This window comes from Myotis brandtii, unplaced genomic scaffold, assembly GCF_000412655.1.
Source record: "Myotis brandtii unplaced genomic scaffold, ASM41265v1 scaffold176, whole genome shotgun sequence".
NCBI classification, from domain to species: domain Eukaryota; kingdom Metazoa; phylum Chordata; class Mammalia; order Chiroptera; family Vespertilionidae; genus Myotis; species Myotis brandtii.
The window spans coordinates 4,060,977-4,076,085 of NW_005356519.1; the positions used below are offsets into that span (position 1 = coordinate 4,060,977).

The 15,109-nt window shown below is 38.3% G+C and overlaps 1 protein-coding gene across 10 annotated transcripts in view; it reads right to left on the bottom strand.

The window, feature by feature from the left end:
• KHDRBS2 (KH domain containing, RNA binding, signal transduction associated 2) overlaps positions 1-15,109 on the bottom strand; it is a 561,259-nt gene that overhangs the window by 42,569 nt on the left and 503,581 nt on the right. For 5 of the 10 annotated variants that reach the window (XR_001361530.1, XR_001361531.1, XR_001361533.1 and 2 more), the window contains exons 9-10: positions 6,893-7,066; positions 4,878-4,938 (exon numbers count right to left, since the gene is read on the bottom strand). Coding sequence is in view for 3 of the 10 variants with exons in the window: in XM_014537316.1 (XP_014392802.1) it covers positions 6,572-6,632; positions 7,015-7,066 (113 nt within the window). In the remaining 7 variants the exon portion in view is untranslated. Of the gene's footprint in view, positions 1-1,677; positions 1,900-4,877; positions 4,939-5,955; positions 7,067-15,109 lie in introns of those variants that run through there. The other 5 variants (XR_001361536.1, XM_014537318.1, XR_001361535.1 and 2 more) reach the window with 4 other exon arrangements.

Below are 15,109 nucleotides of genomic sequence, written 5' to 3' on the forward strand. Positions count from 1 at the left end.
AGCAACATTACAGTTATGAAGTAGCAATGAAAACAATTTTATGATTGGGTCACGACATGAGGAACTGTATTTAAAGGGCCAGAAGGTTGAGAACCACTGATTTAAAGTATTTTTTTAGTGCCCAAGCTAGCTACCTTTGGTGTTTTCTGAGTTCCTAATTGTTATAGGATCATCAGTATATCAAGAGTTATAGCACTACCTGATAGAATGTATGGAACATGGCCACGGACAACTTCAACTACACTTAGATGGAACACGCTGTCATTTAAAAACTTTAATTTGCTATGCAAGTTTGTATGACCTGCACAAGATAAATGTCAAACCTGAGAATGTTTATATGGGCCATGGCTCTAGAACTAGGAAAGTACCTGCTCTGCCATCTTTGGGAGCCAGCACTTTGAAATTAGTGAGAGCAGACACGATGTCATAAAGGGATCCAGGTGGGACCCCGCATCATTACCTGATACTGAGAAGAGAAGAAGGCACCCTGTCTGGGCCGATGTTCATCAGTTGGTGCCACTCTGAAAAGTGTTCATTCTATCAGTGGGTTTTTTGTTTGTTTAATCCTCCCCTGAGGATATTTTTCCATTGATTTTTAGAGAGAGTGGAAGGGAAGGGGAGAGACACAGAAAGAAACATCCATGTGAGAGAGACACATCGATTGGTTACCTCCCGTGGGCCCCTGACCAGGGCCTCAGATTAAGCATGCAACTGAGGTATGTGCCCTTAACCAAAATTGAACCAGGGCCCTTCAGTTTGCAGACCGACACTCTATCCACTGAGCTACACCAGTGAGGGCTGTCAGTGGTTTTGGCTGAGAGGCCACTAACTTAAGGAAATTCTCATTCCCTGTTGCCAGGGAAACCTGCTGTATTTACTTCTGATTATTTTAAGAGTCAGACAAGTTATGTAATAAATGATTGCAACCTATATAACAAAAGCCTAAGCGACCATTAAGGCGGAACGACCAGAATGCCCGTTCACTATGATGCACACTGACCACGAGGGGGCAGACGCTCAACGTAGGAGCTGCCCCCTGGTGGTCAGTCCGCTCCCACAGGGGGAGCGCCGCTCAGCCAACCATTAAGGCGGAAGGACCAGAATGCCCGTTCACTATAATGCACACTGACCATGAGGGGGCAGACGCTCAACGTAGGAGCTGCCCCCTGGTGGTCAGTCCACTCCCACAGGGGGAGCGCCGCTCAGCCAGAAGCCAGGCTCATGGCTGGTGAGCGCAGTGGCGGTGGCAGGATCCTCTCCCGCCTCCGCGGCAGCACTAAGGAGCAGCAAGCCAAGCAGTAAGGAGTAGTGAGCAGGCGGGCAGTAAGGAGCGAGGGGTCCCAGGCTGCGAGAGTAATGCAACTGCCGGCTTAGGCCCAGTCCTTGCGGGGAGCGCACCTAAGCCGGCTGTTGGACATCCCCCGAGGGGTCCTGGACTGCGAGAGGGCGCAGGCCAGGCTGAGGGACCCACCCCCAAGTGTACAAATTTCATGCACCAGGCCTCTAGTGTATATATCTATAATTATATTTTTCTATAATTAATTTCATTCTCAAATTGCCATACTGCCAGGTGGAGAAAAATAATCTCAGCCAGTTCAGATGAATTTTGGTCAGGATTTCCTCTGTTAACTCAGAAATTTATGTTTCCCCCTCTTTTTTTTTTCTGACTGCATTTAAGTTTTGGAGGTGTTGGTGGCAGAGAGCAGCTGATCTTCTTACCTTCTCAGGTTGTATCCACTGATACACCTGGTCAGGGCTGGCCCATGCAGAGACTCCTGGGTCCTCCCTGCCTACCTGTAGAGGTGACTGTGTGTGTGATTCTCTTGGCCACACCTGCTTTGTTCACTCTTGCCAGCAAGGCGAAACATTCTAAAGAAACATCCATCTGCAGGATTGCACCTGGAACACATGGATGTGGGGGAACTCTGAGAAGCTTGCTGCCTCCCCAGCTTCCTCTTTAGGCAAAGGTCCCCTTTGTGTTCCAAAACTATCTCAGGTTTTTATTGGATAACTGACATATTGTGCAGACCTCATACTTGAGGCCACACTAATATCTTACACTAATACCTTAGTTACTGCTGCCTCTTAGGCTTTCTTCTCAGCTTGGTATACAACATTTACCTTTTGATGTATGGAGGTGGGTAGTAGTCAATTTATTTATTTATTTACTAGGGCCCAGTGCACAAATTCATGCACCTTGAAAAGAACTGTGGGCCACAAGGCTGTGGTGGGCACAGGGGCGGGTCTCGACCCATCCTCCATGCCCCCGCCCAGCCCCTCCCACCATGGCCCCTGGTCCCCTGTCTGTCAGCAGCCCCACTCCTACCATCACGGCTCACACCCGCTGACAGCGCAGAGCAATTGGTGCCACCGCCAGCAGCAGGTGCGAGCAGTGGCTGCTGCCCCAATTGTCCCTCAGGAGCAGGGGGAGGTGGAGAAGCCCTGAGGGGCAATTGGGGCTGGCAGCTGAGCTCGCACCCACTGACAGCACCGAGCAATGGATCGAGCAGTGGTTGCAAGCAGGGTCAGTGCCAGCAGCAGGTGCAAACGCAGGGAGGAACTGTGGTGCACGGGAGCAAAGAATTTTCAGTAACCACCAGAGGCTCACCCCGATGACAGCGACCGGTGCCCCGCGTTGGTCTGGCGCCCCAGCTCACCTGCTCCACCTTCCCGCTGTAGCCGATGCCCGCCATGTTCCCTGTGTGCCCCCTGGTGGTCTGCACACGTCATAGTGACTGGTTGTTCGATTGTTCAGTTTCAGCATTACAGTCTATTTGCATATTAGGGTATTATATTTATAGATGGATGGGAGTCTTTTATATCTACAGTTAACACAAACTTTCTGTCCTACTTAAAGCCTACTAAAAATGCATGCTTTTGAAACTCAAAATCCTCTTTCTCACAAATCATTGTTTTTGAGCTTTACAGACAAGAATATTCTCTTCTCCTGTTCAACACCTGTGTTTCTGCTGTGATAGCTCTGCCCTGTGTTGAATGGTGAGAGAGTCACAGGGTTATGACACAACAACAATTGCAACAACAAACCATATTGATTAATATATCGAAATAGTAACAAACTCTGACTGGTTTCTCTTTCATTGCTTTACAAGATCAAGCCTATGGTTAGAAAAGGATCAAAGGAGAATAATATGCAGGATAACTGGATTAGAGATTATTTATCCCTTTGGTTTATAAAAACAGTAACCCTTTTTTATACATACTAGTATATTTTTATTGATTTCAGAGAGGAAGGGAGAGGGAGAGAGAGATAGAAACATCAATGATGAGAGAGAATCATTGATTAGCTGCCTCCTGCATGCCCCCTACTGGGGATTGAGCCCACAACCAAGGCATGTACCCTTGACCGCAATCAAACCTGGAACCCTTCAGTTCGCAGGCCAGTGCTCTATCCAATCAAACCTGGAACCCTTCAGTCCACAGGCCGGAGCTCTATCCACTGATCGAAACCAGCTAGGGCCAGTAACCTTTTTTGAGAGTTAAGTCAGATATGGAATGTTACTGATAAATAAAATTTCAAAAATGCACTTTTTGTAACTGATTTTTGATTCTGCAGCCTAACAAAGGCACTTAACTGAAGCAATATGGTATTAAATAGTTCTTTTCACAAATTTGAATTTGGGGAAAGCTCTCTCAGATGAAGTGGCATTGGTAATTATAAAATTGGCTAAATGGCTTGGTTACTTGGGATAATTTCCTTAGAGGGATAACTCTGATTTTTTACTTCAAACCTACATCAGCTTCCTTTTATTTTTCCAGTGAAATCCGAACAATGTATCACACTGCTCAGGGGCAACCATGACCTGACTGGACCCCACTGCTCCAGGCTTTGCTTTCACGCTGCCTTCATGAGTCTGGTCCGCAGGGTCCCTCTCACTTGCTGAACTTTTTTGTGTCACAAGTTGACAACCTACTCCGTTCACCAGTGGCGCTTTCTGTCTCATCAATGAATGAACAGGCTACCTCTTTCATGCCATGATTCCTTTCTCTGCCCTACCTCCAGTCATAACGAATCTCCACGCTTTCTCATTTCTCTTTTGTGGCACTTGTTTACAGCTGCACTGTATTGTGGATATTTGGATATTTGTGTAGTAAAAAGAGGACCAAGCCCCAGAGGAGACGACTTGGGGTTTACCCTTTTTCAAATATCATAGCAAGGCCATTTCCGTTCTGTGAATGTCAGGTCAGTCTGTGGAGTTGATATGTGCCCTTGCATTGTTTTCAGTGGGAGGTTTCTTGGCTAATGTTTCCAATTCCTTGTGTACAGGAATCAAGTCTCCATTTCCAATAGTGTTTGTATTCAGTAAATACTTGCAGAATCAAATAGACTGACAGATAAGAAACAAGTTTATTGATAAATCCAGTGGGATACATGGGGGAAATAATGGTCAGTTTAGTTATTTTTATCTTACTAAATAAGTGTTAACGTTAATAAATTTTATCTCATTGATAAAAGGTGGGTGAGGGGTTTGTTATGGGGTTCCCTTTCCCATCCCTCCACCTCAGCCAATAATTGTGATTTCCTTCTCTTATATCTGAAGAGTGCAAGTTTTAATATTCTTTATTCGTAAAATTTAGAGGAGGTAATATGTGGTAGTTCGCAGCAAAGAAAAGGGCTGAATATTAACTACTAATTCACGTTTCATTTGACAAGCTTCTGGACAAGCTCAGAAAGTCTTGCCAGGTAAACACCAAGGTATGTCACCTTATTTCAAGGGAGATAAAAATAACTTTGTTCCTTGACAACCATCTAAACCTTTTCAGTTATTCACCAAGTGGCATTTGGTGTTGCAGTTCACTGCCACAGCTTCATGTTGGTAAAGATGGTCTATTTCAGAGATGATAAAAATTAAGCTTACCTCTACTTTTCTTAGCCCATCACTTCTGCTATTCAATTATGTGCTCTTTGCTTGTGGGTACCTGAAATAGTGAGAAAGAATAAAAAAAGAAAATTAAATATAACTCAATAGCATTTTCTGAAAGGCAAATATTTACAATTTTAATTGATGACAGACACACACTTCATAAAACTATTAGCATGCAACTCCAGCTGCAAAAATTGAACAGCAATATGCCTAAGCTGGTTAGCAGCAAAAAAGTAAACCAATCACATCGACAAAAGCCACCATAAACAAAAAAACTGTATTTAAAAGATTTAACAGTTTTGGCATTCATCCCTACCATCAAGTCTTTTACTTTCTTTTTTTGTTTTCCATCAAAATTTAGCTTACGTTTGATGTTAGCAAGAGTTGCATTACTATTATTATTAATTTTAGTTCTGTTTATTACCTTGAGGGTTATATATTGTAAAATAATTTTGGTGCCTCTAGTTAATGTTAATTAGTTGTTTTAATAACCTATAGACCTATTTGTTATGTTTTTGTAGGTTTACTTTTTTAACTATCAGGAACTTAATAACTGAGAATATTTAACATTACTGTTACATAGGCAAAATTACAGAGTTACTATTAGTGTTACCTGTTTAACGTTTAGTCATCCTTTGAGTCCTGCGACATATTTCCTTAATAATCATCAGCCATCAAGTCTGATAGTCTCAAAAGAAATATCAGCCCTCTAAACTGCCTTCAAGGGCGGTGATATTTAGCACTGAAAATTACAAATAAAGTTTTTGAGGTTGAATAGCAACAACTGGCCAGTGACACTGATGATTTGTTTGTCAAAACAAATTGTTATAAACTACGCAAATGAAGTCCACGCACTCCTTTGAGTGAAAACAATAAAGTGAATCTACGCAATGCTTACATGTTGGATGGGATATTTAATGTGCGGGGAAACTCAAAGGTTGAAGAACTAGGCATTTAGACAGTGGTAAGTGGTAATCTTACCTCTTTATACTCCATTACTCTTTCTCACGAGAGACATGCTAATGCAAACAAGTCAATCAGAATTTGTGTTTAGCAAGATAAAGCTTAGAGGATAGTTTAAAATCCATTTATTATTCTAAATCCATTTTTCTCCATTAACAAGTTATACATTAGTGTTTACTAACCATGATTCATGTAACAGTTTAGTTTGTTAACTTTTAAATTATTTAACAACCATAAGTTATTAATACATTTTTTAAGTATTACACAAATATCTTAAAACAGGCTTGGGTTCATTTTTGTAATTTTTGAATAGAAAACATTTTAGGCATCTCTTGAAGAAGAAATAAAGCAGACATTTAAAGCTAGAAAACAAGTAATTCCAAATTTAGTTTTTACAAAAGTTTTCAGCTTTATTGACAAATTATGGCAAACATATTTGACAAATTGTGGTTTCCTATTTAGAGAAGCTTACACATGGAACTTTATGTGTTTTTTTTTCTTTTTTAACAAATACAGGTTAAAACACTGAACAAATTCAGTTAGCTACATACATACAGTAGCTGCTTGTTTTCAACCCCATTAAAACAGCATTTAAAATTAAATTTACAAACTTAATATCGAACATCTTCATCTAACTAACAGATATTAAAAGACAGGTTAAAACATCTTATCTACAACTTTATTAGCAGCTACTTCAAAAATCATGTTACAGTCTTTTAGCAACCCTAAACAAAGTTTTTGCTACTTGATTGAGACTCAAAATCTGTCAACAGATTCATGCTCTTTCTAAAAAAAGAAAAAAGAAAGAAAAAGAAAAAAGAAAAGAAAAAAGAAAAAAAATTACACACAACAATGAAAAACAACCAAGAGAATATCATCCTACTGAATGGTTTGCAGAGAATGCTTGCCAATGTCTCTTTCAGTCCATTTTAAAAATTAATACTAGTGTCAATGTCACACCAACAGTATAGAGGAAATACAAGAAATATATGGGAGTAATCATAAAGGAGTTATCCCTAGAATAGGAAAAAAAAAAGGACTATTACTTGTCTTGTTGCTGTTTATGTGGAGACCAGAGGCTATGCATTGTCTCTGAGGTGAGGTCACGGGTGAGGAGGACCTTCAATATCTACCATAGGGGTGCTCCCTGTATCCCCCTCTGGCTGACCTTGCCGGTGGTGCCTTCAGGCTGGAGCGGGTCGTGGCCCATTCTTCTGGGGCTATGAACAAGAGAAAAACAGTAACATTCACGTGGCTTCACAGGTATCAAAAATGTTTAAGACACAGTAGTCAACCCGAGAAGAGAGAGTGCAAGATCTCAACACCGACAGCTTAAGCCTTACTACATGTTCCACATGGTGCGTTAATCCAAAAGGGGTATATATTTTGAAATGCAGTCATTTGGAATTAAACTTGCAGGGCATTTTTCAACAGGAGAAAGTTGAAGTTCTTCAGTTACTTCACATTTATTGTATTAAGTTTCCATACCACAAAGTAGGAAGAGAAGTATCATATTTAATCCTTTATAAAGACTCCTAAAATAAATCAGGTTTAGAAAACTGGTGGTTCTTAGGCCTTGGTTAACTTGAGAATCACCTGGGAGCTTAAAACCAAACAAAACCAAACCAAACAAAAAATGACTAATGTATCCCTTACCAAATGACTAGAAAACTCTATAGGGTGGGACCAGGGTTCGGTATTTTTTTTCAAATGCTTCTTTAGATCATTCTTATAGGCCTGGGTTAAGATCCATAGTGCAAAACTGTTCTAGACAAAGTTAGTCAGAAATAAGCAGGCTATGGAGAAGAGTAAATTTTAAGGAGCAAAATTGGTAAAGAAAAAAATATCATCTTAGTTTTTCCAAATAAAGAAGTTAGAAAATAAAGAGGTATTAATACTCTAGGAAAACTCATCATTTACTGGTTCATCAGACTTTCAGGAACTGCAACATTTTGGAACCTAGTTTTTATCATTCAGTGGGATGATAAAAAACAAGCAACTAAGCTTTTGAGTATTGTGGAAAATAGCGTTTGTAATGTTTATGGCCCCAGAAGAGAAATATGACTCCATCAGAGGGCCAAGGACTTAATATTGGGTTTGTGGTGACTTATGTGATGCCAGAAACGAAGTTATCTGGGTCTTTTGAACAGAATTCAGTTTTTGAGTAGAGAGCAGACTTGATGCATGGGGCTATGTTGGGAGGAAGTATGTACATAAGAAAAAGGATTTCTTGAAAGAGATCATTGACATTGATGGCTGATACAAAAGATGGTAATGGCAATATCACCTGGAAAATCAATGCAGGCTGAGACCAACTGATATGGGGTATATGCCCCCGTTGACATTGATGGCTGATACAAAAGATGGTGGTAATGGCAATATCACCTGGAAAATCACTGCAGGCTGAGACCAACTGATATGGGGTATATGCCCCCAGATAGTTCAAGTACCCTGAGAATATCTCTAGCAAAAACAGTAAGAAAAATGTAACTTACACTCGCTATACGAGCATGGGATAACGATCTACAATATAGAAAAATGATCAAATGTGTATCAGTGTAGAAATAAATAGCATTTAAGTAGGTAAACACTGGGTTTCTAAATATATCCTTCACCAGGAAATCTTTATTACAAATGATATCTGATGATAAATGAAACATTATGTCTTTCACTATTTAAGATTCATGCTTATGTTTATTTCAATATGTGACAGGGAGTAAAATAGAAGTGAGAACCTAATATGAGAAACGTTACCCTTATTCAAAACACAGACCACCTAGATCAGGCAAACTGTGGCCTGTGAGCAAAATCTGGTCAGCTGCCTATTTTTATAAATCAAGTTTTACTGGAACACAGTCATGATTATTTACTAACGTGGTCTAAGGTTGGCTTCACTCTACAAAGACAGAGTTGAGTGAACGTGATGCAGGCCATACTGCATGCAAAGCCTAAATTAGCTACAGTTTGGGCTCTTACAGAAAAGGTTTACAGACCCTGTTCTGGATCCTGTTGCCTTTTTTGGTGGAAGGTTGTGGGTGTTGGTCTTTCAGCTGTGATTTCCTGAGGGAGGACTTGACTTCAAGCTGCCAGAATTTCTCAACAGAGACATTTCAGAGAAGAATTTTATGTATGTATATACTTGACTGGAATTAAATAAAACTTTCTTTGATGTACTAGAATGGAAAATGAATTTTTGCTTACAAGGTCAAAAGTGCCTTCTTAGCTTTATGAAATAAAAGTTTTATACTTTGTATATGAATAACCAATAATATGTCCTCTAGTGGTAAAATCGTCCCCATTTTATTATTATTTTTAACAAAGGGGATGTACCACTTTTTGCTTCTTTTGTTCTAGAGTGTTAGAGATCCCAGGGTTGCAATCTATAGGGTTTAGGAGCAGAGATAAGATAGGTTTTAGGTTTTCCCAGGTTATGGAAGTTCTGGATCCTTTTTCAGATGCTCTACGTTCCTGGTAGGTTCTGCAAAATAGTGAAACAACCTTGAGCAGAGTGACAGCAATACCGGCCACATCCACCCCCAGATCTGTCAGAACTTTTAAACTGGCATCATCTTGGGGATTTGCCGCAGAACATGTTTAACATGAACTAACGACTTGGCTTTACTTAACTTTATCTAGACAGCTAATTGGTGGACTAAAATCTTACACTTTTCAACTGTTGACCAAGATTGAAATGAGAAGTGTCACTGTTCGCAGCTATATCCCAAGTACATGGAAAATATACAGTGCCTAATAGGGCTTGAATGCAATGAAGTTTGCATGAATGAATGATTAACTTTAGGAACTAAGGCAGAAAGAGCTTCCAATGACAACTTTGAAAACAGGAACAACTAAGCTGAAGAAATTCAGCATCAATTTTAAAAGCTCTATAACTAGAAATCTTAGATATGAGTTCAAGTGAGGCTTCTTAACTCAAGGGTTACTTAGCTGTGTACCAAAAGTATTCACTACTGGATTCAGTGAAACAATCACAGTGGAATCCCATTATAAAACGGTGTAAAAACATTATGTTTCATTGCACAAAAGTGTGCTCTTCTATAGTTTTCTTTATGCAAATTAATACTATGCTCTTTCCTCCTTGAAAAGGCTAGGAAGAGGGGAAATAGTCTACTGAAATTATAACCAGATAGTCAGCCAAAATGAATTTTTACCCAGGCAAAGTGAGTTTTAGATTTTCTGAGATTCCTTACCATTAGTAGAGGAAATCAAGGATTTATTTCACTTAGTTCAGGACTTGGGTTCACTGTTTACATGTTCTCAATAATAATAGTGAATTGAGATCAGGAAAATATTTCTATTCCAATTTCCATGGTATATATTTTTTCTAATATCATGGTTTTATACACAATATAGACACCCATATTATCTTATAGTAATACCAGCCAGCTTGTCTCAGTGAAATGTATGGTATGTGATCTGTACTGGATGTTTTTCCTTTGTCATCATGTAGTGTGTCATTGAACCTTATAATGGCCTGCCAGCCCCCTCACTGCTCACCAGAAACTCTTGGATTTCTTCACTGTACAGGGTGGAGCAAAAGTAGGTTTACAGTTGTTTGTATAGAAAATAATACAATATTAATAAATAATAATACAAGAATAAACTCTCTATTCTCACAACTGTAAACCTACTTTTGGCCCACCCTATAAGTATTAGAGATATAAATGATTCTTAGAAATCTAAAGGAATTTTAACTTGAGTCCACCATGGAATGCTGCACATGGGAAAAATCCACACACAGGAAAAGAAAACTTATTATAAGGTTCTCATAGTGGGAATTCTCTAAAATTTGAAGTTATAAAGGACTAGGAATGCACTTAGAATCTGTCTTCTTTGGGTTCTCCTATTCAGCAGATGAGGTGGATTTAAAATATTTTAGGGCTTCATGCAAATTCTGGAGTCCTGGCCAATTGTATGTATTCCCATGACATATTCTAGGATGTCAATTAAAAGAAAAATCATTGCAGACAATGAAATTTAGAGATAATCTTTCTTTGTCCTCCTGGAAAACAAGGGAGTAAATGCTCTCAATATCAGGATCATTGTCAGATGAGGTTAAAAGAAAAATCATTGCAGACAATGAAATTTAGAAATAATCTTTCTTTGTCCTCCTGGAGAACAATCAAGGAAGTAAATGCTCTCAATATCAGGATCATTGTCAGATGAGAAGCTCTGGCTAGACTATGCATATAAATCAAGCAAATAAATAAGTTATTACTTTGAGAAGGTGAAAAATAACTGTCTGCAAAGTTTAAATTACTGGAATGGTTTACAGAATTGTGGATCTGGAAATAGCAAATTAGGATATGAGAAATGGAATTTAAGTGCCTTGATCAAATTCCCACCATTTCTAGACTTCCTAATTCAGGTTTTAATGTACAGTTTGTATGTGGAATAAAAAGGAAAGGGGGCAAAGAAAGCATTCATAAAATAAACTTTTTCTTTCTTCTTTATGAAAGATCTCCTATATGCCAGTCATTGTACTTAGCCCAGCATAAGAGGATAGTTTAAGGAGCCTCAAGAAGATCACAGGACAAAGCTAACATGAAATTTAATAGATTACAACATAATTATAATTGATATTTGAAGAAAATGCTGGGGAAAGTCTAGAGAGGGGAACTACTAACTTCCATCATTCAATTGAACTTGGACTGAAATCTAGCATTTATTAATCTCAGAGAAGTAATTTTCTGAGCAAATATGAATTTAGATGCTTTTTAAACTAAGATTACTTTCTTTTTAAAAAAAATATTTTTTTTATTGATTTTAGAGAGAGAGAGGAAGAAGAGAGAGAGGAAACATTGATGTGTGAGAGAGAAACGGATCTGCTGCCTCCTGCAGTTCCCCTACTGGGGATCAAGCCCACAACCTGGGCATGTGCCCTGACCAGGAATATAACCAGCCACCCTTTGGTGCATGGGGATGACTCAACCAACTGAGTCACACTGGCCAGGGCAAGAATTCACTTTCTTTAAATACTTTTCTGTATTAATTATTTTGTATCATCTGGCCTTGTTTTTTTAAAAACAGAATTATAAGATCTATGAGAAAAGAGACTTTTAAAGGTGGCAGACACGTAGTAAGAACACCATAAATATTTGTAAGGTACACATAAATGCTATTACTAGATAAATAGGAATGTTAAAATCAATTATGCAAAATAAGTAAAACAGGACTCTTATTCAGAAACACATTATTAGCAATTATAGTGTTACATATATTTGAAATATAGCAATGTTTCTTTTAAAAATTACTCCATCTCTGGTTTTATAACTCACTCTGATTTCTTTTACCCAGTTGAGTCAAGTTTTATAGAATACCATAGAGTGCATCTCCATTACATGCTAATAAGCACCACTGAGGAGCATTTTCTTTTGATAAAGAGGTGCAAATTACTCAGGTAACTCTTCTGGTGCATTAAATGTTACTCTGGTGACTTAAAAAGTGTCTGCCCTCAAGTACTCTGCTATCAGCAGAATCAGGCCTATTAAGAGGTGTGCATTTCTCAAAGTGTCCTCATTCCTGCTATGGGACCAGGTACTTTGGGGAGCATGCAGAATTGGAAAGAAAAATCTGGATGGTTTTTAATGTTGCAAAATTATTCTCTGATTGCTCCAGAGATACTATAAATGTTGAAGTTAGTAGGGGGAAAATCAAGTATAGGAACAAGGAGCCATTTTAGGAGAAGTTGGCATTATTTAAGTACCTGGAAAGTAAACTTTTAATGCCTATCTTTCTGAAAGTAGGTTTAAAATGTCACCTTCTGAGTAAATTAACTTTTAAAGATCATTTCAGAAAGGATGTAGGAATCATGGTGATTCCTGAGAGCACAGTTCTGTGTTCACACTTTGCTAGACCAACGTAGCTAGTTGTTTTTGTTTCTGAGATCTGAAAAATAATCTCAAAAAAAAAACCCCTTTAAAACACACATGCTGTTTATTTTTGGTGCATTATAAAGCAATATGCAAAAACCACAAGTAAAGTAGGAAGCCTAAGTTAAACACTAGTACAGTGGTTCTCAACCTTGGCTGCACATTAGAATCACCTGGGAATCTTTTTAAAATCCTGATTTCTGGGCCTCATCCTCCGGAAATTCTGTTTCTTTGTTATGGAGTGGGGGGCCCCACCCCATAACAAAGAAACAGAATTTCCGGAGGATGAGGCCCAGAAATCAGGATTTTAAAAAGATTCCCAGGTGATTCTAATGTGCAGCCAAGGTTGAGAACCACTGCTCTAGTACAACTGGCTGCCAGTGTTTTGGTTTGTCAGTCATTAAAGAGCATTACAACAAGGCTGATGAAAATTCACACTGACTCTAAGCCATTGAGACCAGTTGGTTGGTCTCAGTTAAGTTTCTGAACTTTCTGAAGAATATAATTCTTTGTGAAAACATATTTCAAATATATACTTGTCGTTTTATGGTTATTTATTCCCAAAGAAAATATGTTACTCAGATATTTTATTGTTGTTGTAATTCATATAATATCTGTTTTCTTTATGTAATTTTAAACTATCCATCCTATTAAAAATAAAGATATTACCATCACACCTTCTAAGGGTGAAGTGCAGTGTTAGGCATTTTATGTATATTATCAGCAAATATAAGTTTCCTGCAAGATACGTGCTAATGCTGCCTTTCTTTTTAAGATGAGGAAACTGTAACTCAGAATTTTCTTAAAAATGTTTTTATTGATTTCAGAGAGAGGAGGGGGGGGAGAGAGAGAGAGAGAGAGAAATATCAATGACAGAAAATCATCTATTGGCTGCCTCCTGCATGCCCCCACTGGAAATCAAGCCTGAAACCTGGGCATGTGCCCTGACCAGGATCAAACCGTGACCTCCTGGTTCATAGGTCAACTGAGCCACACACTGGCCAGGCTATAGCTCAGAATGTTTATCTGTAACTGTCTTACCATCTTTCCACCACCCCTTTCATCCAAAAGAAGTCCTGACTGCCCCTTCTTTGCCCTTTCCTTTTCTTTCCAAAAATAGGACTTAATTTCATTTCACTCCCCATGGTTTATATACTAATTGGTGATTTCAACAATTAATTAGCTAAATGAGTGAGATTGTAGCTTTAATGTTGTTAACAAGAATGTGGGCTGCATGAATTGAATTTGTTAAGGTGCAAATCTAGGTGTTCATTCACTCAAAGTGAATGGTAGAATTATCTGCTCTGCTCTGAGCATTTAAAAATATTAATGGTTCAACTATTTCATCCACACAATTTGTATGGCCACTATTTATAATCCTTGAGTTTATTGTTTTAAGATGCAGATGGTAAAAGGGAAAAATACTGAAGGAGAAATATATGACCAACATCTGTTTTCACAGATGAACATAATGAATTATGTTCCAAGAAGTGTTAACTTTAGTGCACCTTCGGTTAATGCTCTCAGGAAATTCAGTCTGTGGAAAGCATTTACAGCTTTTATCACTATTTCACATTTTTAATTAGGTATATCCCGTTAAAAAAAGTAACACTGGAGATAATCCACTTTGAGAATAATAAAGGACTAGATCTTTCTAAACATTCTTTCTCAACTATAGAGTCTTATGATGCACATGGCAGACACCTGGTAATTGTTTATTGAATACATTAATTATATTTAAGTAGCTTACATTTCTAGTTTGTACTCACAAAGGAAGCCCCAGGCTTCCCTCAGATGGACCCCTCACTTGGAATGGGAGTCCCAAGAGTTTTGCCCCCAGGGCTGCATTTGGATTCCAATTCAGCCTCTTCTTTGTTGAAAGACCCCTATGCAAGGCTCTTATTCTAAATACTGATGACACATTTTAATTGTCACAAAACATTCTGAGCTGCTGACATGCATATCGAACTGCCCATCAGACATCTCTTCAGGTGTCTCAAAGTCAACTTTTTGAAACTAAACTTACCTTTTTCTCCATACTGCCTAATACTCTTCTCAAGTTTATCATTGGCAAATGATGCAAACCATTATTATATTCACCCAGAAAGCTAGCTACCTAGTTATCTTTTGTGTCTTCCATGACTTTATCCATGCTATAGCATATAGATATATAAAATTAATATTGCATATATTTTATAGTTATAATATACAACACACAATATAAAATATTTATATTTTAAACTACAAAATAGATGACATATAATAAATTATATGTAATATAAATATATAATTATAAAATACACTGAGTGGCCAGATTATTATGACCACCTGACGTTTGTAGGCAAATTAGCTATAATTTCGCGCTGAAGTTGC